Source organism: Nesoenas mayeri, assembly GCF_963082525.1.
Source record: "Nesoenas mayeri genome assembly, chromosome: 19".
NCBI classification, from domain to species: Eukaryota; Metazoa; Chordata; class Aves; order Columbiformes; family Columbidae; genus Nesoenas; species Nesoenas mayeri.
Window position 1 is genome coordinate 10,515,355 of NC_137568.1, and position 27,370 is coordinate 10,542,724.

Below are 27,370 nucleotides of genomic sequence, written 5' to 3' on the forward strand. Positions count from 1 at the left end.
CCCTCTGTCCGAGGGCTGACCTCCCCGGGCCGCTCGCCTGCCAGCTTCCCCGCAGCGAGGACCGGCTGAGCCTGGGCCTTATCCTCCCTCAGGCGAGGATTAGGGGTGCGAAGGCGGCCGCTGACGGAGGCAAAAGCGACCGGTGACGGGGCCAAGCGCGGCCACAACTCCACCGCCTCCTCCTGCCATTTCCTGTCAGGCGCCGCTCGTGGGCGGGGCTCCCGCCAAGGGCGGGCGCGAGCCACGTGACCAGGGGCGGGCGGGCCGGCGACGCAGGGCGGGGCGCGCATGCGCGGGCAGAGAGCGGGCTGGTGCGGGCCGGGCCGGGCGGCCGCTCCCCTCGCTGGCAGAGCTCGCTAAGATGGCGGACTTCCTGCCGTCCCGCTCCGTGCTGTCGGGCTGCTTCCCCGGCTGCCTGCTCACCAGCGGCGAGGCCGAGCAGCAGCGCAAGTCCAAGGAGATCGACAAGTGCCTCAACCGCGAGAAGACGTACGTGAAGCGCCTCGTCAAGATCCTGCTGCTGGGCGCGGGCGAGAGCGGCAAGTCCACCTTCCTCAAGCAGATGCGGATCATCCACGGGCAGGACTGGGACCGGGCGGCCCGGGAGGAGTTCCGAGCCACAATCTACAGCAACGTGATCAAGGGTGGGTGAGCGGGGCGGCGGGGCCGGCCCTCCTCGCGAGGCACCGGCCTGCGGGGGCTCGGCCCGGCCGGGGCTGGGGGGGTGGCGGCGGCGGGGCGGGAGCGGTGGGTCCCTGGGGCCGGGGAGGGCGGCGGGGTCGCTGCCTCCTCCCGTTTTCGTTTCGGGCGCCTCACTCTCCTGCCCTCCCGGGGCGCGGGGAGCAGCCCCGCCGCGGGTGTCAGCGCTGCCGGGCCGGGGCGGGGCCCCGCGGGCTGCGGGGGGCGGCTGCGCCCGGGCCGGGGGAACCGCAGCCCGGGAGGGCCCGAGCTTGGACCGTTTCCCGGTAACGCGATCGCGGTGGTGGATGGAGGGGAGAAAGATGCGTGTGAGACGTGTCCAGAGGAGAAGCGCTCGCTGCCTTTCTCCTCAGAAAGAAACGTTTTCCATCGCGTTGGAAGCGGGGCTGACACATCCATCGACAGAAACCCGCCTGCAGAGCCGCTTTTCATAGATGCGTTGCCAAATTCTCCACGCATGGTGTGGGAGCGGGCTCTTGATTTCGCTACTGTCATCCTTTACTGGTCATCCTTACTTATTTTCTCTCTCCTATCTAATCTGCTCGTCAGATTTTTGGGTTTGGACTGCGTAATAGTTGGACAAAGTGTCTCAAACCAGCAAGGTGTTGTCAGACCTCAGCCACGCTGAAGTCCGGTGATTCTTAAAGGGAATTATTCTACAGAACTATTTACAAATCAAGCCTGGAAAAACTATAAATAGCAAGGCAATAGAAGTCACAAGCATGGATGATGACCAGGTTATAGTTTATTAATAAAGGAAGGTACTTCCTGCTCTCTGAAAGTGTGTGCATAGGAACTGCAGATCTCTTTTGGAGGCTGCACTCATTGCTTTTGACAGAAAAACCATAGAAAGAGAATGAAGCTTGAAAAAATATTTTGGCGTTGAACAAGTGTGTCATCTGTTACTACATCTTAGTTCCTTATGCCTCTCCCTGTGTCTTTACAGTTGCTTATTCTTTCTGGAATTTTCTTATTTTTATTTTTTCACCAGTAAACTTAGTACTAGAATTCATTTCCCTGCGTTTCCCTTATCAATATGAGTGCAATGTTTTCTTTAAAATCCTGTATAAAATACTCTGTTTCTTCTAGAGAACATTTAACAAAACATCAACAACAGAAAGTGTGAGGATGTTTTTAGGTGCTACAACTCCTTCTGCACTTAAGCAGTAAAACTCCACTTCTTAGCAAGTGCTATGACTTTAGTAGATGCTGTCTTTATATTTCTGACAACATTAAAGGCAGTGATAACTCTCTACCATTAGATATAAGTAGATACCAGGTTACTAAGAATGCAGAGACTTGGGAACCTTAAAATAAGCCATGCCTTGATTTAACGTATTCTGAAATAAGCTTTTAAACATACTTCATTAGTCTTGTATTTGTGCCAGGTAAATTTAACCCCTGTAGAATGGCTCTAGAGACCGGAGGGAAGTATAAATCTTTAAGAGAATTTGCTTGGTGTAGCACAGATTGGGGATTTAGCAATTAGAAGTAGCAATTTTTCAAAAAATAAACTTGTGCTCTTGGTATTATACTGTTGATCATGGCCATGTTATTCTGATGGCAAATATCTGAGATTTGATATGACCTGAAAACTGAGCGCCTTGAGTCAATTTTTCGGAAACATTCTGATTTCTTCCTGGGTGGACAGCCCTGTTGAGCTTTGACTGTACAGAGTAGGTGCGTTGTTTGAATCTCTGCAGGTTTGTAGGCTAGCGAAACAGTAGATGCTGAGAAACTCTAATTGCGGTGCTCTTTCATGTCGTTAAAGGTGTGAGAGTCCTCGTGGATGCCAGAGAGAAACTCCATATCCCCTGGGGAGACCCTGCGAACCAGAGTAACGGAGATACCATGATGGCTTTTGATACGCGGTCAGTGACGGTGGTGCAAGGCATGGTGGAGACAGCAGTTTTTTTACAGTATCTCCCAGCCATAAGAGCTCTCTGGGCGGACAGTGGTATCCAGCACGCGTACGACAGGCGCAGAGAGTTCCAACTGGTAAGATTTGTGTGTTTCGGTCGTTTTAATTGAGTGCGTTTGATTCTTGTTCCTGTGTTGCTTTCCTGTAAAACACTGATCAAGCAACCTCCTTATGAATCTGAAGCATTTTTGAATGTTATTGTGGTATTGCAAACAGATGCATTTAGGTCCTCCCTGCCCCCTCAACCCCCCCCTTTTTTTAAAAACAAGAATAATAAAGAACTTCTGACATAATTGTCCTCATTTCATATGTGAGAAAGCTGAGGTATAGAGGGCTTTTATGTTGGGTAACAAAGCTAGTACCTGTGTAGTGTTTTTACTATATGGTTATTTTTATTAAACTAGTGCATGGACTTTAAAAAAAATGCTCTGCAATAAAGGAAGTCTTAATAGTAATATGATTTTTAAGAAAAGATATGCATGGGTTAATGAGAAGAATTTAAAAACCACTCCCTTCTCTATGCCAATTCGAGCAGTCTAGCAAACATTCCCTCTCTATACTTCCTGTTTAATTTTCAATGTCTGTTAATACTTGTGTGATGAGATTTTTCTTATACTGAAGTTCTCAGCTGAAGATGGAATATACAGTTTAACAGAGGGGTTGTGATGGAGCATACAATTAAATAGTGGGATTGGAAAGGAAAAAGAAAAGTCTCAATTGCTGAGCTGGAGCTTTAAATGTCTGTGACAGCTGAAGTCCCTTTGCTCCATTTCCATGCAAATGCTGCATAAGGAAATGAAGAATTTGAGCTATATTTGCTGTTTATTGGCTCATAGACTTGTGTAGCAAATGCCAGTGGCACAGGGTTTTGTGGAGGTGGGGGCCGAGCACCTTAAAATAGATTAAATCTGTTCTTGTAGGTCTCTTAAACCTAAGTGGCTTTGTGTTTTTATGTCTTAAAAATAACCTTTGTGTTAATGTGAATCTGAACAATAGCTGATGATGTCTCCCGTTGAGCTATTATGAATGGTTGTATAATCATACTCTGCCTTAAATAGGTTGTGTAAATACTCTATAAATATGTCCTGCCCTGATCATGGAATGTCTTTTAGAGGCTGCAGAATGAGCAGGTGCTGGAGCAGCCGATCACCTGCCCAGCCTCATTCCGAGCTTCGGAAATAAGTTTCTGATGAGACCTGTTGCTCTTTGCGTTTTGCCTTCAAAGGAATTGTAAAAGGGTCATTGCTCTGGTACAGTCTGGATCCTCTTCTGGTGCAGATGCGACTTCTAGTGACGTAGTTGCTGTGCTGGAGGGATCTGGTTTAAAATTGGTTAAATAAAATTGTTTTGTCTTTGATTAGGCATATTTAGTGACTTCAGGCTAAATAGTAAAGGAAAAGGGAGCCATTACTATTCTGTCATCTTGAGTCTCTGAGAAGTAGGTTCTTTCCATAACTGAAGCATGTGCAGAGTTTCACTTTGAGTAGGATTTGAAGAACGTGTTTGTCTGAATCTGAGAGAAAAAAAACCCTGTTGCTTTCTTTTGGAAATCCCTACATCTGTGTAATGTTCTCTGCAAAAATATTTATGGATCATGTTGTGTTTTAGGCAGAACTCAGTAATAGTTTTTTAAGTGCTCTTAATAGCTGAGTACTGTCCTAATACTAATTTTCAAAAGGAAGGTAACTGCTTTATTTATACTTTCATTGCTTTATTTCCTAAATCCTTTCAAAATCACAGGCAGAGATATTTATGCCAAGTTATAAACATGAAGGGGAAAAAAAAAAAGCAGCTGTATGATGTCATTGCATTGAGTGTGATCAGTGCTGGCTGAACATGAAGTCTTGGGTTTTACCCCAGTAAGCTTCCAGCTTAAGTTATGACAGATCTCCATGTGGGCGGCAGAACGGCGGAAAACTCCCGAAACCAGTACATATTTTTTCTATACCTGCCGACAGACTTTGTAGAAGTGTTCTGAGAGTTTAGATACGTCATCTGGAAGTCAGACACCGCTGGGTAAGGAGGGAGTGACAAGTGTACCCGAGTCAGGAGGTAGAGATGGGGAAGCTGGAAGAGACGCAGACAGTTGAGTTGTGTCGAGTGCTGACTCTTGAAGGAAGGATTCAAGACTGAAAATTGTTAGCGTTGTAGAATGGGGAATAAGAGCAAAATACCGTTCTGCTTCCCGTTCAGCTGTTTGTGGCAAAAAATGTAATGAAAGGAGACATACCAGCAGTCATTGGATGAGTAAGAGAGAGGGTAAAGTGGCATTAAAAAAAATGTAAAACGCTGGGACTGAGCATGGTAGAAGAATATTATTTGACTGTGTATACTTGAACTTCTTTTCAGACTCTTTGGTGAGTTTTAACTTTATTTCACTGGACGGAGTTTGACATTGCGCTGAAAAACGTGGTTCATATTAAGAGAGCACGGGCAGGAATGCTGGGAAATTATGGTTTGTCATGGGAATAGGGCACTTTGGGGCAAAGGTAGAAGTGAACAAATGAAGAACAGAGCAGTGAGGGAGGAGGAGTGAAAAATGTCAACATTTACATAGAAATTCTGGAGGAAAGGAAGCGAGAACATGTAGTTCTAGAAGCCAATTGTAGCTTGGACAGATGGGAGGTACAGAGAAAGAGGGTTTAAGGTTAAAGTTTCTGCATGTGTATGATTGAAACTTAAAGATCTATGTACATTTGTGGGAGATGATTGAGCTGTTCTTGCTTTTTTGTTGGTTTTCACTGTGTTTCACTTAAAATGCCAAGAGATGATGTTCAGAGCCTGAAGAAAGAATGTGGGGTTTTTTCATAGCAGTGTGAGAGGGGAAAAAACAGAACTTGGTCGTATTTTAATGGAATTAGAAATCAGCATTTCCATGCCTCATTCACTGGGGTGTCCTTCCTCATTTTGTTAACTTAAGCAGTCATGGGGATGTCAATATCATTTATTTTCCTTGCTATAAAAATAGGGGCCTTCTGGCCACTAACAGCAGTGGTTATGAAAATTCAATAGTTCACGCTTGTGTCATGCTTTAAAACTGTAAAGAGCTAATTACAGCTTAGCACAATATATGCCACTTCAATACTTCTCAGGTGGTTAATATTATAATCCCTCAAATTTTATTACAAACCAAAGTCATTCGGGTGATAGTTCCACTAACACAGTTAACTATGGACTGGTTTGGCTCTGTAGCTTTGTCAGTTCCGGTAACTTACACTTGGGATTCTGGTCATCCTTGAGCTTTCTCTTCTGCATCTACCGAGTTTATTTCTCCTACAGCCCCTGGTCAGAGGGCTGACATGGATTAGTGATGGAGTTAGTCTCTGTCAGCCCAACTAATTAACATTTCAGATTTCACATTACCAGTTGATTTCAGGTAAAAACCTCCTGAAACACCTTGGATAATCACAGCCACTATCTTGATTCTACAAGATGCTGTGCGCTGCCTCTTACTTCAGTGCTGTTGCTGGGATCTTTGTTTCTTGCATTTGCTGCTGGAGTTAACAGGGAAGCATTTTGACATGATCTCCAGGAGTCTTCTAATTCTCTGAGAACGGAAAAGAGAGATGAGAGCTGAGTTGCTGAGATGCGTGATAAGCTTTGAATGAGTTAAAAGTTTGCTCTTGTAAAGATAACTTTTGGGTGGGTTTGGATGTTTGCTACCAGCTATCCTTGATCTTCAGATAGATACTTTTTGCCCTGCTTGCAATTTACACTGAACCTTGCTTGTTTTGTTGCCTTTTTTTGTTTTTCTTTTATGCCACAAACCTGCAGTGCGCAGGGGCAGCGCTGACACTTTATTCTGTCTGTATTTGCATAGAACTGCAGGCAAAGACGATACAGTAAGAATGATTGGATGTGCATTTACCTCTGGATCCTGTTTACTTCTGCGACATGTCTGCAAGTGCTAGATCAGATTATAGAAGACAGGAAAAGGCGTGTTCAGCTCCAAGTTCTACTGCTGGTTTTGCTGCAGCTTCTCAGCATTTTTCTGTTGCACGGTAGTATTTTTGCAGAGTGTTGTTCAGTTCGCTGGAAGATTGTATTTTATCTTCTTCTGCTTGGGCTCTTCTGGGTTCTGTCTCTGAATATTGGTGGGGTTGTTGTACACACAAAAACATTAAATTAGCTGTACTGGAAATAATGAGATGGCGACCGCAAAGTATTAGCAAAATTTACCATTCTTTCAGGTGCATGGGCAACATGTTCTTAGATGTGTTTGGTTACAGAGCGGTGATCTTGGGACATGCAGAGTGAAGAAACTGTCAGTAGAAAGTTTCTCCTACTGTTAGAAGAATCTTCTTAATAGGAGATCGAATCACCCAGTGTTTCTGCAAACACATGCATTGACTACTTGGGTCCCTAAAAATATAATTCAGAGTTACTTTATTTAAATATATTGTTATAATTACACTGAATATTGCTTGACTTGTTATGGAGAAAACCAAAAACCTGCTGCTTTTCTGTGTTGAAATATGAACTATTTTCTCCTCCTTCCCCAGTCAATAAGTCTGCCCAGCATCAAATGGCAGGATGGCACGTGTACGGTGAATGTGACTCCTAAAAGCCCTGGGAAAGGTTAGAGCTACTTGCCACATTTTGGTCTTTGTGTGAAAAGGATTTATCAAAGATTATTGCTGTAACTATATGGAAAGAAAAAAGCTTTACAAATATAAGCTTAAAAATGAATCATTCAAATCCTCATCAAAGACTTGGAGTTCTTGAGGATTTGTTGGGTTTCCTGCCACAGTGACAAGATACTGCTGGCTTTGAGGTTGTATTAATAAGGCTCCATATAGGGATTAACTCTAGAGTCAAACAATAAGTAGGCTTGAGTTGCCATAGTCTTGGTTAGTGGCCAGAAACCCTCCCCTATGTATACTAGTGCTTTGTAATGGGGATTGACTGTAATATTTTAACTGAGCTCAGTGATCATCAGGTGAACTTTTATACTAATTTAACACCAAGTGGCAATTTTTCATTATTTATTATTTCTGCCTGCTGAGTTTTCTTGTTAGCAGCAGAATGTCAACATGTTTGGAGAGCAGAGGTCTTGTATTGCCAGTTGGTGCTGTAGTGCAAACTAGTCTGGTTTTACTGAAGAACATCTTTGCCGTAATTTTTTCTGAAAGTTACTACTTTGTTTTTCGTTACTGTTATTTTTAAACACAGATATGGCTCTGGATTAAAAGGGCTTTCAGTGGGAGCTGTCTCAATGTGGACACGTTACCCAGCACACATGTGCCAGACCCAGTTTTCTTCCATCCGAGAACGCTAGCGACTTTTTGGAGGCCCCTGTGCTCCGCTAAGCTTGTACCAGCGTGTCTTTTCTGTGCGGTTTCAGGGCAACCTCTGAGGATGGAATTCTTCATTCAAACTTGATCCAGATATCTGTTTCTGGGGAACCACTGCTTTTAAAATGCAGACTTTCACAATAATGCTGGAACAGAGCGATGTGTTCTTGTACATGCTCTGTCTTGAACAGGCTATGTCGTATTCCTCATTGTGTGCCGTGTTTTCCTAAATGTTTTGTTGCAAAAGGCTAAAAGGGGACCTACTTTTTGCAAAAATTTGGACTTCTGTAACCTGATTAGATAAAGGTAAAATATAAGTGTCGTTGTGAACATGCTGTGCATGTCAGCAACCTCCAAAGAGTTCAGAGGAAGAGACTTTCTCATCCTTTCACATCTTGAATGTGTGAACCTGTTCTCAGCAGATCCTTTTCAGTTGGCACAAATGCATTAGATGAGCTTTTGCTGCTTCTGCTGCTCACAGTGTGACGAGCCCTTGGTACAAATGTTCATTCAGAGCCCGTTTTTTTTGCTGGCTACTAACCTGCAAAATACATGTTAGTACCTGTAGAACTGGCTTATTATATTACTTCACAGAATTTAAACGTAGCAGTGGCTACATCGTGCTGTCCATTTAGAAATGACTTACTAATATAAGCCCAATCTGCATTGCAAAGTCCAGTATTCGTAGCTGTCAGCAAGTCTGTGCTGGCAAAACATGTGGTGTGAATGCAGCTCTGCTCTTCCATCTATATGGGTGAAATTAATTTTGCACCTGGGGCAAAGAATATGAGGTGATCTTTTTCATATGTAAATGTGGGATCCTTTAGGATTAAGGTGCGATGCCAGGGGCAGTGTTGGTTTGTGCTGCTGTTCCCTAATTTGAGCTTAATGTAACAAGACTTCAGCCTTAGAGGCTAGGGAAATATTACACTCAGGTTGTATTTGGATGACCATTTCAGCGCTCTTTATTGACCTAAACTTAAAGATAAGTGCTATTTATCTGTGCTGAGTTCAGGCTGTACCTCTTATGTGGAATGAGCAAAGCAGGAGGAAACTTCAGCTTGCGGTAGCTGAGGAAGTTGCTTAAGAAAATGTGAGAAAACGTAAGTGCAGCTGACCTTACTATGTAAGAAAAGCAATAGAATAACTGTATTAATGTTTCATGTAGAAAGCAAGATAATCTCCATACCAGCGTTGTGTCTACTGGCACTTTTCTTTTAAATTGTCTAAATTTGCCACCACTCAGTTGAAGTTTAGGAGATCTGAGCCTGCCCTTTTGCAGAACAGTGAGCTGTATCACTGATGTGGCTGATGGCTTCTCACTGATACCAAGTGCTAATATTGCTCTGGAATATGAAGCCTTTGTTTATATCTTAAAAGGTGAATAAATGGGTCATAGAACACAATATTAAACTCGGCAGCCTCAATAAATGCATTTAATCCAAATAAAAATCTCTGAATAATCCTGGAGACTAACCCGTACACTCTACAACCCAGGTATTTTGGTGGGTTGAATTTAAAGGGTGGATAAAGAAAATGTTTAAGTCTGTGGCAGCAGCTAAAGCAGGTCCTAAATTATTTCCAATATCTTCTCCACTTGCATGTCTGCATTAACAATACTCACCAGGTAATACAGCTGGAAAGGCCGAGGAATTGTAAATACCCTAAATACTCTGAATTTTTGATCATCACTATAACCGACAACTTAAATATTTCAGTGAAGGAAGTTCTTGGACTCTAATAGGCAGCGAGCTGACTTGTACAGCCCTCAGCTCACTGTCCCACGCTGCCCACTTCTCCAGCCTGGCCATTCGTGCCTTAAATGTTTTCCCAGCACTTCACAGTCTCCTCGCAAAAAGTGGAATATCATGTTCCTCTCCAGTGACTTAACCAAGGAACTGAAAAGACCCCAGGTTCTTTTTTATGGATGAGAGGTACAGGAATGCGTAACCACACATGAATTTCTGGATCTTTTTCGTTTGTTTAATGATGCTGGCGGAATTATTTTAAACAAACCGACGGGAGTCTCAGCGGGAGCGCTTCTCACCGGGCACGTGATGCTGTTTGATCAGCCGCTGGTGACCGAACCAAGAGGATGGAGAATTTCCAGGCGAGGAAGCACAGCGCACTGACACCATCTGTAATTCAAAATATCCACACGGAATGGTGTGGAAAAACTCAGCGCAGGGTGATCTGCTGAGCTTTTACATCTGGATTGCATTGGGACCTTTAACCGTTTTCACTAGCAAATGGTTATATAGTTGCTCTACTTATTAATTTCTAGTTTTTCTATTTTTAGTTAATTGCTAGTAGGAAATTCTACAAGTGATGATGTGAAATGTTTGCAGTCTCTTGGCTATTGCTGCTGTTTAGGGAATCTTGTGTATTTTACTATTAAATTGGGTGCTTTAGACACAGCTTTTACTGATTTTTAAAAACACTACCATTCATCTAATGAGACATGTGGATCTTTCACAAGATGTAGTAAATTATCACTGAATCTTGTCAGATAGCTTGTAACAAGAGCTGAGATGTTAGTATGTCACTGTTTGCAAACAGAAGTACCAGAACGTAATTGAAATGGATTCTGCTAATTGAGGCAGAGGAAGGAACTAAAAACCATTTGCTCATCAGGATTTCTCCTGAGGCTGAAATAGGAACCAAATGTATTTTATAAAACTGAATCCTAGGGATACTTCAGTGAATGCATCAGTATCTAGTTTAGGGTTCTGCTTTTGAAATTTCGTGATTTAGTTTGCAGAGTGTGCAATAATGGGCGTTTCGAGCATCTTAAAGTTCAATATGTCCAGTTTTGGTGCTGATATGTTTCCACATGCCAAATATTTGTCATGTTTTTGGAGCCTTTGCCGGTCTTGGACAACTTAGAGGCAAGTAAAGCTCTAAATGATGGATGGCAGATCTGCAGACTCACTAGTGCTTCAGTGTCAGATTAAATGCAGTTTGAGTTGCAAACACATGAAGTCATGGAGCCAGTGGGTCAGCGCGCTGAAAGAAAAGCAAATGTTTACAGTCTGATTCCAGTCTGGTTTGTGTGCAAAACATCTGAAGTTTATAGAGATGCTTCCCAGAGCGTAAATAGTAATCAGAGGTGGCTGTTCCGTCTTGGTCAGTGCGTGTTTTCAAATGATTTCTGGGTCTGTGTGTGTGCCCTGACCTGGAAGATTTGTTTCATCAATGAAATTCAAAAATGTTTTGCAGAGTGTCTTTCCTAAAGGAAACCTTCTGGAAAAGGTGTTTGGATTGTAAATACTTAGTGAGAGAGAGAGTTAAAAGATCTTTGAAGGAAGAAAGTGCACCTGATCTTGTGGCCAGCATACCCTCATCTGCTTTCATCTATTAATTTCTCTTCATGTTCTGGCAAACAGAAGCTTCATCATTAGATGCTCTGGTTCTGCATGTGTTGTGTCCCAAATGCCTTTTATTGCGTTTCCTCACCTGGCTCTGACCTCGGGAAGGGCTGCAGCAGACTCGAGGTTGCTGTCTCTTTGGAAGCATCAGTGATCCGAAGGGAAATGCCTCAAAGATGTAGTGAATTTTCCTATTTTTAAGCAAGCTTTGTGAAGAGTCTGGTGATTACACCCCTTCTTCAGGAGGGTGGGGATATACCTAGCTAAGAAAAATGACATTAGAGTCATTGCCTCTTAAGAAAGTAGTTCAAAACCGGAGTAGATTTCGCTGTGATATGCTAGTATGCAGATAAAGTTCTGCTTAGTGCTTTGTCATGTCTTTGTTTCGTTCATTGGGGTGGCCGGTTGTATCTGAAGCAGTGGAAATGCTCTACCGACTGGAGAAAATCTGAGTCTGAATGACGTGAGTGAATGAGGCACCTTGAAGGGTGATGCAAATCGGAATTCAGTGCAAGAAGGAAAAGCGGCTGATACTGGAGCCTAATTTGGATTATTTAGTTCTAGCCTAACTTGCCCATGGCTTGGCTGACCTCCCCTCGCTCAGAACCCTTGGGGATGGCAGCCGCAGCCGAGGTTGGCGTGCTCTGTCTTCCTCCATTTGTTATCCACATTTTAAGAATTGTGGATTAATTGGATTACACGGTAAATAGGGGATAATAGATTAAAGGGATATTATTGGGTTAAAACCTTCTTAAGCCCCTTCACCTTTCGTTGTTAACGCCATTATGCAAGATAAAAAAATGTGAGTCGTGAAATAAATTCAATGTGACTCCTCCCTTTCTCGGCACTTTTGTAGCTTCGTGCTGCTGAGGTCCAGCTGTTCTGAATACAGATTCTGCTCTGCTACCCAAAGATTTTACAAAAGATGACTTCTGTGAGTCAAGACTTGAACCTTTCCTGGTTTAGGACGGCTACTCAGTTTGTGTGACTGAACACAAGGCAGGTTTCACTTCTACACCGCGTGACGCTGTTCCGATTGCTTTGAAAAAAGGCAAAGACGACTCGAGCTGCACGCAGGAAACACCGCAAAGAGGAAATAGGATAGTGCTGGCAGCCGAGGTGGGATGAGCCGTGACGCATTTGCGACGTGTATCGCTGGAGAACAAGATTATTTTGTACTCCTGTCCAAATGTAGCCTGTGTCTGAAACCGTCCCGTCTTACAATGAAGCAGCGATTAATCCCACCGTACTGAGATTTTATCTTTGAAAATGGGCAGATCAGATTTAAAATGGCTATTGAAATGGTCGAGCTGGAGGGAAAGAAGCTGAGAGATCGGGAAATGCCTGATCTTGGCTGACAGTGTCTGCGCTCGAGCCCTTTGACATCAGTTCTCGGCGCTTTAGCCCTTTTAAGGCTGGTCCATGAACGCTGCCCTGGCAGCAGTGCCATTCTAAAGCAGTTTGCCTGCCCTTCTTATTATAACTGGTATTATAATAGTTTAACAGTTGGCTGCTCTGCACATGGCTGCAATAACGCTCGTGTGGGCTTAAATGGGAACCGCTTTGTTTTGGGGAGAGGGTCAGTTTATGCTGGTTTTAACATAACTCGGGCCACAATTAACACTTGGAGAAAGGAAACGTACTTCTCTCCAGGAGATGTGTTTTGTGTTAGCAGCTCAAATGTTTTGACCCGGACTTGTAGTTTGAAGTAAGCAACAGAGTATTTACTTACCAACACTTTTCCCTAAAAACCTTTAGCACCATTATTAAAAATTAGTTATTGTATATGCTTGTTGTAAACTCCCCAAACAGCTAATAAAACTGCTGCTTGAATAGAGAGTGCTGTATCAAGTGTTAGAGCGTAGGGGTGACAATTGGGAAACAAATTGTTTCCCCTCACCTTAGGAGATACCAAGCAAGTTGCTGAATTGCTGCTGCAAAAGAGGGAGAATATCTGGTTTTTAAATGTAGTTCCTTGAATAAACAAGTTATAGGTATGGATGTGTAGAAATATTGTTCTATTCTGTTGACTGGGCCATGTTTGAAATAGGAATCTGCATTAGAAAGCCCTGGGAGGAGTGACTAGTGAGAGAAGTTAATTTGTAGAAACCCAAAAACTGAAGGAACCAAGATGATTTTATTTACCTCCAAGTCTGAGGCCTGTAAAAGAAACCAAACCAATTCAATATCTCAACATAAGACTTGGTTTAACTTCTGCTGGTCTAATGAGAAAGATAATTATGGATTTGAGCTTGGCAACTTAATTAAAAGTGCATTCATGGCATAAATGGATCATCTGGCTCTTTTGTGTAACGTTATGGACATCCCTGGTTTGGGTGGAGGGGGAGGAGGTTGTAGTGCTCCCTAATACCTCTCCTGCTAGGAAATCTGCATTGATTTGACTGAAACATTTATCCTTCATTATCTCTCTGTTTATTACTGAAATTTCAGCAGACATCTGGTGAATCTTGGGTTACAGCAGTATTGATTTGCAGCCTGTCTGCTTCTGAATCAGCTCGGGGCAGGGCGTCAGGAAGATAAAGGCTAGATTCTTATCGCTGGATTCTTTGCCAAAGTCCTCAGATACAGATTTATCTGGCTTAAGCTTCTAGTAGGAAAAAAAATACATAATGAAGTGTATGCTGTAAGGATGACTGGGGTGTTGGAGGATGCAGAACTGCGAGGGCTCCGATTATTCCTCCCTTGTCTTCCTTCCTTCAAGCTGCTTTTCCCACGTTCTGGATGCTTTGGTTTGCATGTACAATTTGGGCATGTACATACCAGCCTAAAAACCTTGTAGTTACCTGTTCTAAATTAGGCTTTTAAAAAAGCTTTTTTGCTTGTTTTTGTTTGTTTGCGTTCTGTGGGTTTTTAATTAAATAAAGTAGGAAATCTTTGTTTTTCTTTTCCCAGAAATTCAAGTAAGGTCAGGAAGAGAAAATATTTAGTAGTTCCTATAAGTCTAATCGGGAGCTACCAAGTTATATCTCCTATTTTCTTTAAATATCTGATTTATTATTTCAGACACTTAATAAGTCTTGTCAGTTCGGTATGTACCACTGGACTTGAAGCCAAAAATAGATGGTTTGATAAACTATATGTTCCTTTCAACCTTGTGATGACTAAATCTTTATTTGATGCTTTTTCTCTCTTTTAAGTGATTGCTGTTGGAAAACATTTAGTGTCTTGTGTTCCCTTAGAACAGCTAAAAAGCCCTTTGGCTATGCTAAGGTTTCAACAAATCCTATTTAGGTTGCTGACATTGTTTTCATGGAAACCAAATAAATTGGTGCCACTTCCTGGGTTTAAAAGATGTGTTCCTCTGATGGCTATGTCATGTAGTCCTTCTTTTTTTTTCCCTCCCCCTAAATATTTTTGTGGTTACTTTGTTTTGGGCATTAACTAGCAACATTTTAGCCAGTAATCTTTCTCTGTGCCGTGTTTATAAAAGATAACTAATCTGGTTTAGTTCACAAGAGCACAGGAGAAGCTCCAGTGCCCTATTGTCCTATAGGTAAATGGCCACTACGAGCTATAATCCTGATTTTGTAGAAAAGTGCATTCCATAAAACTTGGAGACATTTCATTGCACAGGCATGAGTGAGCCTTGTTAAAATAAATGCAGCGTTGTAAGGGAAGCTGTTGTTGTAACATCAAGTACCTTGATAAGAAGATGATTTAGTTGTGTTTTCTTGTAAATCACTTGTATGTTCAGGATGAAATGCGTGGCTTGGCTTTCTTCAGGAGGGATCACAAGACTCTGGGAGCCACACAGGCTGTTTTGAGTCAAACCTTTCTGAAAATGGAATACTTGACAGTTATGAATAAAGTTATTTAACAGTCAACTTCCTGTGGTTTACATGCATTTCTGAACCAGGAGGAGGCTGCAGGGCTGCAGCTGAGATGTCTGTACTCCATCTGAACAACAAAGGGCGTCTTCTACAAGCAATCCAAATGATTGCTTAAAATCCAAGGTTCTGATATGATTTATTTTAATCCTGTATTAAGGAGCAAAGGCGCAGCCACCTAATACCGCAAGATCTTTGGTGCTAACATGTAGACCATTCATTCTGTTGTACTGGTGTGTTTTATTGTGTTTGCTTTATTGTAATATGTCAAGATGCACATGAGAAACGCGCTCGAGCCTGCGTTTGACTCTGTCACTTCTATTGACACCTTCAGGCCTATGTTTTAAGCAGAAGGAATCGGGCAGCAGATCAGGTGCAGTGTAACCGGTCGGTGGTTCAGCCTTCAACCACACTTCACAAGTTTGCAGCTCAGAGCTGCTCAACTGTAAGAATTACTTTAAAGGGTTCATCTTGTGACTCATTTAAGACCTTCACATCGCTGTATCTTTTTTAACTAGACGTTTAATTTAAAATTCCCTCATATGTGGTCACAGAACATGGGTGTGAAGACAACAGGAATGTCGTGGAGAACTCTACAGTTTTTTAATGGGGGTAGATCCTGCGATTTCAGAGTTTCCTATCGGTTTAGCCCTTGGCGCAGCTCTGCTCTGGTACGGCGGACAGACTGACACGTGAGACAAATGGGAGTCAGTGGGGCACAGCGGGGAAACCCGATGCCTTTTTTTGAGTCATCTCAGGTAAACCAGAGGGTTTACAGTTTATCTGAAGGGAAAATTTAGAGTGCAGCAACTGTCAGTTGAATGCAGCCACTGTCACTGGTCCACAGAGCGAGATCGACTTCTGTATCTAATATCAAGCGAAAGTATCTAACACAGAAGCTGGATTGTGAATAGACTATTCATTTTCTTACGTAGTTTTAACAATCGCTGGCACTAAGTCTTCCCTTGGTTGTTGCATGGTGGGTTTTTCAGTGAGTTTCTCTTCACTATTGCATAAAATACACAGGTTCACACCTTTGGAAAAGGATCAGAAGTCTCTCTTGGTTGCTTTGCAATGCTGCCTTTTTGAAGCTTGTTTAAAATGGGTCAAAACTCTTCATTTCTCCAGAACGCATTCTGATAACAATCTGCTGGTCGTGGTCGATTGCTGTTCAAGAGAATCTGTACTTAGCAGAGCTTCGCCTGCTAATACAAAGATGTCCAGGTCAGATAGAAGATTTCCACTAGTCAAGGCACTGGATTGTAGCTGTATGGTATGGACAGGGATCTGGAGTGTGAAGGAAGAACAGATGAGGAATTTGAAGCTGTTGTGAGTTTCCGATGCCATGCAAATTGATAAAACCCAATGACCGAACAACTTCTGTCATCAGATACAGAATTGAGTCACATTGGTGGGACTTGCTTGGTATCGTATTAATTATCTGAATAGATTTTCGTGAGGGAAGAACCCAGTGACCAAATTGACGATGTGGAGGAAGGAAACTGTTATGTCACTGCTTTACTAACTGCATTACACTTGGAGCCGATTGCTTTTGTAGTTTAAATTTCTTCAGTTTCATAATGACCACCTTGACATTTGTCTGCTGTCAACTTCAATCCATGAAGGCCCATAAAGCGGAGCAGCCCTGCAGCTCCTGCTGGGTACGTGGCTCCTGAGCGCTGCTGCTGCTGCTGCTGCTGCTGCTGCTGCCGGCCAATGTGTTTTACAGTTGTGTTTGCAGGAAATCCCCTCTTTGGAAAGCTGCTTCTGGGGATGTTTTGTGACCTTTACAGGCTGTGGTTACTGCTCTGTTCCAAGCGCTCAATCCATTGCAGTAGCTGTAAGCCCCAGGACTTCAAGGAGAGGTGGTAACTCAGGCATTCCAGAACCGCGGAGTTAATGCCTCTTTAGGGAGTAGGCATTGCCGTAAGTAGTATAAAAAAGAGTGGTCTAAGATTAAAATATATGTATGCATGCACACACAGACATGCATATTTACAGCCTCTGCGGCCCAGGTATTCCAGAATAAATACCTCCACTTAATGAGTCGGAAATCTGGCCGATCTGTATGTAGTGCTGGGGGGGAGGGAGGGTTGCCAGCTCCCACTAAGACCTAAAAAAGAAATTAAGTCTGACCTTAAGCTTTATTTTGTCTTAACATTCAGCTACAGACAGAGTTCTTAGTACTTGGAAGGCCTGAATTCCCATCCTGCTTGGGAAGCTCGGTGGATTTGTGCATCAAGGTTGTGTGTTTTTGCTTTCTGTGAAATAGAAATGCTCTTCCCCCTGCGCTTTCCTTACAGGATTTAGGCTAGAAGGGATTTCTGAAGCACTGAAAAACATGTAGGTATAAAATATTGCTGTCATTGCAAGCGGTTGCTGCTGTGCACTGCCGCACTTCACAGTGGTCAGTGTTAGTGCTGCGGTTTGTCACTCTAGAGAACATGGGTAATGTTAAGCCAAATAGAAAGCAAAATAAGGCAGTAGAAGTGTGCTGGGCTCTGTCTCTGCAGGTGTGTGGAGCACAAGGCGTGTTCCAACCAGAGTCCCAGTCTTCCCTAATTACAAGTTGATGTTCAAATTGTACTCTTAGAGGTGTGGTGTCTGCTTGTGTTATGTAACTTTTTTTAGTACCTGGAAAACTGGCAGAGGTACCTGGCTCATGTGTCAGCCAGAGCCCTTTTTGGATGGTATTTACCCTCCTTTACTGCTCTTTAGATGACACAGTTTTAATACTGAGGTTTGATATTCTTCCTGGATAAGTTTGCAGAGTTCAAATTCAAGTGAGGGGAAGTCGTTCTCAGGGTGTAACTGCTGCTCTAATTCACTTGTCTGGCTTAGATGTGGTCACCCCAGCCTTGGATGCTTCAGGAATTTCTCATCCAGAAAATTCAGTCAGAATTGTTGCTCTTCCATCTGCAGAGTGAAAGCACAGATGGTTTCTTTTCTGTATTTACTGTAAAGTAAATAAGTTACAGCTTGGTAATCAAGAGCTTTCAAAGGAAGCATGTTCTGCTTCTGTTGTTATGCTGAGAAGCCTAAAAAGGTACTAAAAAGGTATCCTTTGCGATAAATTCCATCAGACCATTACCTATTGCAGGGGAACTAAGGTTTGGCACCATCCTCGTAAGAGTTCTTCCTTCGTCCCAGCACCGTAACAGTGTTCTAGAGAGTTGACTGGAGTTCGGACTTACAATAAAGAAATCTTTAGTTCCACATTACTGGAGGGATTAAAAACTACAGGTACCATCTGCACAGGCAGAGCTGGCTTGGAGCTGGAAGGTAACCTGCACAGTGGATGTGTTATATGCAGTACGGCAGCGCTGAGCTCTCTTCATTACTCCCAGAGTAAGGAATTCTTGTCCAGCTTGGTCTCTGATAGGAACGTTTAGTGAAATGTTTCATCTCCTGTGGTTCCTCATCCCCTGTTCTCCTGCTCATGTGCTGCGCTCAGGGGAAGCACCTGTGTGAGTGGGATTGGATGGCAATGCAGTTAGAAAACAACTTATCTCCAGTGATTAATCCCTGTACCCGAATGCCTGTATGTGCAGACTCTTCAAAGGGTTAGAATAATCGAACGTATCTTTTCATAATGAAGGTGTGGTTGCTTTGTTGATACTCCCTGTGGATAACACTGCAGGATTTATTTAGAGATTCTAAACTTGGAAATAATTTAACTATGATAAATGTGCCTAATGAAACTTTTAAGCTTAAATATTAACTGGCCTAAAAATAAAATGTCAGTTGTGCTCTGAGGGATAACTGCTTAAAAAATGGTAGTGATTAAAGTTTACAACACTTCAATCTAGATTTTGGTAAATTAACTGAACTTCAGAATGTAAACTGATAGGATCAAGTGTGCCACTTATTTAAATAACCGTTTGCTTTGTTTTTAGGGGGAATCTGTAAAGTATTTCTTGGACAACTTGGATAAACTTGGAGAACAAGTAAGTTCATTTTTTTAAGTAGTCTTTGTGATCTCTGGGTTTTAAACAGATGAAGTGTAATTAATCTCAAATAACTTTAGTTAACTTTGTCCCATTATCTCATCTGTTCGTCACTGACATGTCAAAACCATGGGGCAATACAAGTGCCAAGAGACTTTCTGGAAATAAAATCTGTAGAAATTGAGCAAAAAACAAGTTACAAATGCTTGTAAAGTCTTTTTACTGAGTGAAAGATTTGATAAAGGTTCTTTTGGTTTATTCTTATCTATATGCAAGATTTGTCTAATGATTATTTCCCCAAACTGTATTAATAGAAGTATTTTACTGTTTTTATCTGATACAACTGGGCTGGCCTGCAACTAAATTGCTTATAAACAGATAGACCTGCAATTCATGTGCCTCTTGCCAAAAGCAAGCTGATAACAGCACGTATAATGTTCAGATTTAATCACATCGGCAAAATAAGAATATCTGGCTGGCATATCCACATGGGATCAGCTGGATTCCTTGCAACTGTTTGTTGTTACTTCTACTGCCAGTGCAGATTATACGTATTCAAAATATCTCATAGACAGACGTTGCTTTCCGCGGTGTGATTGGATCTTATTCATGCCTTAAATTCTAATGTTAACTAAGTGATGTGATAGCCAGAAGAGCTGCCTGGTAACAAAAAGACATCCTTTAGGAGAAAACAGACTGTGGTGAATTCGAGGAAGGAGACAGTTTGGGAGGAAAGCGTGTGTTCTGAGTCAATACTAATGCGGGTCTTTGGAAGAGCTGCGCTTGCAGGCAATCAGTGCTGCGCAAAAAGTAAAGGAAAACCAAGAGAAAGCAAAACCACCAAACCTTTCTCTCCCAAAACACACAGAAAAATGGAAGGTGAAAAAGAAAACAGTCAATATGGAAGACTGGGTGAAGTGTAGGAAAGGAGAGTGTGCTTGGGGATGCTTGCAGGAAAAGCACTGATGGATAATGGTGAAATGTTGAAAAGCCTTTGAAAATTATACTCGGTGTTGTCCCAGGAAAATACTCACCCAGTGCTGCAGTCTTTGGATATGGAGAATGGGATCAACTGAGAATGGGGCTGGTTCAGGATTGCTACGGGGGCAAGCGGCTAAATCCCAAGGATGTGGATGTGAGGGACAAGACATAATAATCCTCCAAAAATATAACTAAAATACTGGGAGATTTCTTAGTTGTTGTAGTATTTACTTTCCTGTAGCCAGACGGTGGCTGCGCACCCAGCACTTGACTTCCAGGTCCCTCGTTTGCAGCCTTTCTCTTTGGAGTAGCCATTATCTGGTATAAAACACGGTGGCTCTTCTGTGCACGTAGGACTTGAAAGCACTTGAAAGGATTTTATTTGTGGTTGCAACTGTGGAAGGAATTTTAAATGAGTAATAATACTTGAGAGGGAATTTGTCAGGAATTCTAAGGATAAGGTCCTTGTTCTTGAAAGCTTCACTGAATAAACAGCACAGACCAACTCCCAGAAGAGTTTGCTTTGTGCTTTTATCAGTATTGAAGGTTTGGCCTATTATATTGATTAATTTCCTTTAGGAATTTCAGTCACTCCTGAGACTTTCTGCTTTTGTTCTGAGAACTTGAGACTAGCTCCCTAATAACAAAAGTTTGTGTTCCTGTTTGAAAGATGGAACAAGTGTTGAACCTGTGACATTCTCTTACCTAAACATTAGCAGTCAGCCTTACTCAGAATCTCTTCACATGTGCCTTGTGACGTTTGATACAGTCATTCCTCCGATTTCTCTCCCTACAACAATTTTTGTTAGAGAAGACCCAAGATTTAAGAAATAAAGAGAAAAATCTTATTAGCCTTAAGGCTGCTTCTTTTAGTCAGACAGGGAGGTGGGTGCACGTGTCTGTTGCTCAGTTTGCGGAGCACACGAAGCTGCTTGGGCAGTTCAGCTCTCCTGCAGGTTTAGATGATGCAGGTTGTAGATGTGCAATAGAACTAGGGCAGAAAGCACAGGGTGGGGAGCCTGTGCTTCAGAGAGCCGCTTTGCAACCCTGTGTGATAAAAATCAGTGCCTTAGTCATGGGCAGCTCGAATGGAGGGGCCCAGGAGTTCAAACAAAACAGTCTCTCTCTAGCTAGTTTCACTTTTGAGCTTACTTAGTAAAGCAAAGCGCTCCTTGATTATTTGGAACATTACACTTTCATGATTTTTAAAATTGCTTTCATAAGGGCTGTGAATCAAACTTGCCCAGCTCCCTTCAACTTGGAAAAACCAGCATTTGAGTTGCCATGCAGTTTTGTGTCTGTTCCCTCGCCCCAGCTTATTGTGTGAATCAGACTTTCTGGACCATGGTTACACATCTTTATAAAACCTCCGAGTCTGGGAACTGGCACTGTCAAAGGAAGACTGTAGATCATTCACCAAGAGGACATCAGCGTCCCAACTCTGAAACCTAAATCAGTCTCTCTGAAGTCGTGAGAAATGCTGGAAAAATGTAAGGAAGAGTTTCCATAACAAGTGAACAACAAAGCTGAACTTCAGCATCAGCCAGTGCTCTGTTATGGATGCGCTTCTTAAACAGCAGAAAGATGTGGACCATGCACAAAAGTGTAATTCTAAGAATGAACAAATCCCCGATTTCTTTCATGGTGCTGAAAGCTGACTAATAACAATTCCTCTTCCTGTCAGCATCCGTTGATGATGGCTGTTCGTGTAACAGTTAAACTAATAAAATAGGGAGGATAAGGGGGTTTTTACTATTTAATCCTGGGGGAGGAGGTGGGCTGGAGAACCTGGAGGCAGAGCTCCTTCTGTTCCACTCATTGCACGGGGTATTTTGGACAGAATGGGGCTGTGTGAGCTCCCAGGTGTGACACACAGGACTGATCCAGCTAAATGCAAAAGATCCAGCGAGTTGCTTAGGTTTAGCTTTTCTGGCATAATTGATTGCCTTAAAAATCACTTAGTGGAGCAGCTGGTTTTTTTTCTAGAAGCAGTTGTGCTGTATGCACAGGAACACGGGAGGATCTGAGTGTCCACGGTTAGACCTGGGATACTGCTGTGGGTTACTGCTTTCAGAAACCTCTTTTAGACCCTGTTTGCTGCATTGCAGTGTTGGCAGCCAGTGTGTTTCCCAGCTTTCTGGGAAGAGGGTGAATGAAGCATCAAATAATCCAGAATAAGGGAAACTGGCACAAGGAATCGGTGGGACACATCTCAGGCTGTTTGTGGGTTCTTGTCACATGGCAAATGGAAAGTTTCAATTCTCTGGGGTATGTGTTTTGATTTAGTATGGGGTGTGTTCCCTGCTTTGCAATCTAGATCTTTTCAAAGTGCTTCAGTGTCAGCATATAAATATTCAAAACCTCGTGCTGTTCCTCTGCAAGCTTTTCTCTTGATTGCAAGTCAGCTGTGACCACCACGCCTGTGACTTGTATCCTAATCAGCAAACTCTCCTTTATTTCATTTCTTTTTAGGATTATCTTCCCTCACAGCAAGATATACTGCTGGCACGAAGACCCACAAAAGGGATCCACGAGTACGACTTTGAAATAAAGAATGTTCCTTTCAAAATGGTTGATGTAGGTGGCCAGAGGTCAGAACGGAAACGTTGGTTCGAATGCTTTGACAGCGTCACATCGATACTCTTCCTTGTTTCCTCAAGTGAATTTGACCAAGTGCTTATGGAGGATCGGCAAACGAATCGCCTTACGGAATCCCTGAACATTTTTGAAACAATAGTCAATAATCGGGTTTTCAGCAACGTCTCTATCATTCTCTTCTTAAATAAGACGGACTTGCTTGAGGAAAAAGTACAAAAAGTGAGCATCAAAGACTATTTTCCAGAGTTTGAAGGGGATCCCCACTGCTTAACAGATGTCCAAAAATTCCTGGTGGATTGTTTTCGTACTAAACGCCGGGACCAGCAGCAGAAGCCCCTCTACCACCACTTCACCACTGCTATTAACACAGAGAACATCCGGCTAGTGTTCCGTGACGTCAAGGATACCATCCTGCACGACAACCTCAAGCAGCTCATGTTACAGTGATGTGCAAAAAGACATTTTCATTGGAGTAACTTTTGTGTGTTGTGGGTTTTTTTTGTATCTAGAAGTTTACAGCAGGAGTAGAGAAATCCAGATCCTGTCAGACTTCTTGATATCTGGCTAAAAGCTGCTGCTGAACACATTATTGCCAATTTCTGCAGAAATTCAGGCTTAATCTCTTCCAGTGTAGCTTCAAGTCGACTCATAGCAGACCTATGTCTAAATTACCTGTAAAGTGATAAATTTGACCTTTCGAGAACATGCATATTATCCTAGAAAATTAATTCCACCTTCAGAATTCCCAGTCCAGACTTCAATGAAATTGTTGCAATTGTTAAACTGTGGCAGTAATTTAAGAGGAGGAGAAACTTCCCATCTAACTTCATCATGAAGACTGTGACACCATAGCTGACTTATGATTTCTCAGGTCTATTGTTGGTTAGAAATCCCATAAATCCCTTGCTGGAACCAAGCGTTTGAAGCTACAATCCCTGGGCGTAACGTACATCCCGTTTAAGTATAAATCTTTGCGTGAGTTTTGACTAGGAGATGCTTTAAAAATACTTAAATTGGGAGCTTCAGATGCACGTGGCAGGCAGTACTGATGTAGGCAGACGTCTAGTGATGAGGAATTAATGGCACAGTACACGGTTTCACTCTCTGGCGTTGTCCGTATGTCCTGCAGCCGTGGCGAAGCCCAGAGCGCTGGCGTACGGTCCTCTTGAAATCCTCATGTGGGAAGGGAGAGCAAGCGCTAAACTGGTATTTCTTATCTTCACTAGCCAGACGTTACATGGAGGTACCTTACCTGCTCTGGAAGAGCTTTAATATAGCACCGGTTTATTTTTATTTCATGACTTCTTAATGTGCCTCATCTTAATCAGCGAGCGTTTGGTGACGGGTAGAAATACTTGCAAACCCAAGTGCCTCCTTGTGTTCTCTCCTACGATATTTTCTGTGGCCTTATGTGAGCGTCTGTGTTCCCAGCAGCGGCCTTGTGTACCTGGCACCGGGAGCTGAATGTTTTCTTCTGAAGAAAAGAACGTGTCACGGCAGAACGCGCCTCAGCCCGTGAGGCTCTTTCTGCGACTTTCCAAGTGGGTCTAGAAATCCTAAGTGTACTTGAGCCAAATACGTTGCACAGCATATTCCAGAATGCTGCTTGTGACTAAGAATATTGTACCAAAAGTTCCATTGCAGTGTCATTTTATTTTTTAGGGGGGGTGTTACTGTTGCCATGTAAGTAAAAAAATAATAATAATAAACATACTTCTTGCCCAGAAATCCTCATACACCACACAACATATTAGAAAATGAGAAGAAGCTGTGAGCTTGTGTTTTCAAAAGCCGAATTCCCCTCAGCCTGTCATGTGTAGGTAGTGCAGCTGTGCCCCGTGGAACCGGCCAATTCCTGTGGATCGTCGTGCTGGCCAGTGCGTTCTCGGATGAGTTTTTAGTACCGTACCGCGTGTGCGGCAGCGGTGACACAACATTCTCACTGCTGGAACACAGGAAAGCTGCCTGGCTTCTGACCTTAGCCCTTTACTTACTGTGATTGTAAGTTGCATTAACATCTCTGTACCTCGTTCTCCTGCCAGTAGAAGGGGAATAGTGTATTTTTATTTAGTTAGGTGCTTGAAAGACCTCTTTTTTTTTTTATTTTTTTTTAAATATCATCCAATGAGTAGTCATAGATTAGTCTGCAATTTCCATGATAAGGCACTATTTTGGGCGGAAAGAATTCTGAAAAGAGCTTGGGAGAAGTCACAGTGCATAGTTGAAACATCAGCAGAGAGTCTGGGTGCAACACTGATGTCAGGATGATTAATATCATCTTTAGATGGGGATATTTAATGTGGATTTTGCCTCCTTACTGGACATGGATAGGATTACTTCTGGTTTGATGTCTTCAGGTCGTAAGTGAGCAATTCAAGAAGGATGGTGAGGTAGAGGCCTCAAAAAAGGCTGCTGAGGCTATTTAAAGGATTGGACCAGGTGCCTGCCGTGGGAGTCAGAAGTTCTCCATGTCCCTCTTTGGGGAAGGGTGACAGGTTGAATTGGTTGAGCTATAAATGCTGCAGGAACAGACACCGAACCTGTCCCGTGGCCTCCAAGTCCACTGCTGGAAAGCACAACCTGAACAAATCCAGGCCCTCGTTACCAACAAGAGGAGCAGTAGGTTTGTTTCTTTCCAGTGCTGACAGTTGTCTGAACAAGTTTCTTTATTTGTAGAGAGACTTATCTCTGCTCTGATTAAAATAATTAACTTGGAGAGCGTCTGTAGTATGTGTTTTGCAGGGTGTCAGACTAGATGATTGCAGAAAAGACTAAAGACTGGAGAGGGGATGATATGAAGATCACCAGGAAATTGTCTAAGCAGATTAGTTGATGTAAAATATCAATGAATTTTGTGTCAAGGGACCTGTTAATTTACTGAAGATCCTCAAAACTGATGTCAGTCCAAGGATATAGTCAGCACACGGAGGGAAAAATATCAGCAGGCTTCTCCCCTGAACAAACACACACACAAGCATGGGCTTAATCCTTTCAGATGACTTTCCTGTGAGCACCAGGGCTGTGAGGTGACAGGGGGGACCCCGCAATGCTGGGTCACTTTGGACAGAGTGGGCCCTGGTAGATAAGCACTATATGAATCTCAGGCAGAAATGAGTTATTTTAATGAATTGACTGAGTTGAATCACTTGCGTTTCCCACTCCGCTTCTTTAGAGGGGTGAGGCAATGAACCTTGATGTAAGCATTTACACGGTTCCTATGTAAACAAACCGAATCAGCGTTGGGCTTTTCCATCTTCAGTATGACTCTTCATGAGCTACCTGAAAAGGAGCACAGCACATACTGGTGTATTGCTTTCGAGATTTTTTTTCTAAATATGATTTCTTTATAGCAGGTTGTAATTTTGGTACAAGGGCTGAAGGATTGATGTTTGAACAGACTTGATTTTTATGCTGTAGCAAACTAATGAGTCACAGTTGGTTAAGAGTGAAGCTTGTTCATGCAAGGTCAGGATGTATTTCCAGTGAGAGTGGGAAAGCGGGTAGAAAATCAAGTTTCCCAAAACTTTCTTGTTTCTCTTCAATGGAGTGAGCTCTGCTAAATAGACTCCTGACCATATGGAGATATATGGAGATACACTGTCTCCTACAGCCTTCCTGTACTCAGAGGTGAAATTGGCGTTTTAGCGACTGTTCCTGCTGCAGGGTGTTAAACCGAGTTGATGGATGCCCAAAAACTGTGGCTGTTCATCAGGGCTTTGCAAATTTCACTTTTTTAATACATTGTACATGGGAGCATAAGCCATCAGTTTGTGTAAAACTTAAGCTTTCTTCTAGAATATCTGCTCTAAAAAAAAACAAAAGGAGGGGTTCCTTGATCTCAAAGGCTGTATATTGGACTCATTTGTCTAGTAAGTAGCTTTAAATATTGCCCATCAGAATTCTTGTAGCAAGTTGCTCAGATGAGGTGGGTGTTTCAAGCACGGTGACACTTGGCTGGTCCCGGTGTTTGGTCCAACCGTGGCTGCCCAGCGTGGTTGCCGTGGCCATCGCTGCAATGGCTCCTCGGTTCTTTCTCTTTCAGGACGGTTGCAGAAGGTTCATTTTCCAACAATCCCATTTCCCGTTTCAAAACGATCCCAAGTTTCATGCCGTACACCGAGTTGTTCACGAGTTAACTTTACAGGTCTTGTCTATTTGATGGTACCATTAACATAGTTGTTTTTCTTGAATTACACAGCATTGCAATCCAGTGCCATTTTGCAATTTCTTTGCATTGTACTTGAAAATAAGTTGAATTGCAGACTATTTAAAACCGCTTTCCTGCGCTTTCAGTAGCAGTGAGAGCTTACCTTACGTGAAGCCTTTCTGTAAAAATATATTTTGTAACAACCTCATAGATCTTTAACAAACCCCAGATTTGTATTAGCTTTGTATAAATGTTTGTGGCTTACAATTTTATATGTTTAACTTTTTATAAACTTTCCAGGGACTACTTTTTATTGTACATTTTTTTTTCTCCTTGCTTTAGTTTAAGATTGGCAATAAATTATTTCTAAGGGAGGTCTTAGAAGAAAAAGCATCACTTCCTTTTTATAAAACGGTTAAATTGATTAATAGTTTCAAACCTCTTACACTCGCTTGTACATTGCTCTGTACATACTCTCCAAAAGTGTTGCCTTTCAGCTATTAATATTTGCCTTGTGTACAAAAATTACTGACGATGAATAAACATATACAGCCTCAAGCTGGTATT

The 27,370-nt window shown here is 42.5% G+C and overlaps 1 protein-coding gene across 1 annotated transcript; it reads left to right on the plus strand.

The window, feature by feature from the left end:
• Positions 1 to 185: 185 nt before the first annotated feature.
• On the plus strand, positions 186 to 27,318 carry GNA13 (G protein subunit alpha 13). The gene is made up of 4 exons (XM_080356308.1): positions 186 to 644; positions 2,471 to 2,697; positions 19,027 to 19,077; positions 22,531 to 27,318. Exons 1-4 carry the CDS (start codon positions 362 to 364, stop codon positions 23,101 to 23,103), a joined length of 1,134 nt encoding a protein of 377 aa, XP_080212434.1. The 5' UTR covers positions 186 to 361; the 3' UTR covers positions 23,104 to 27,318.
• Positions 27,319 to 27,370: the final 52 nt, after the last annotated feature.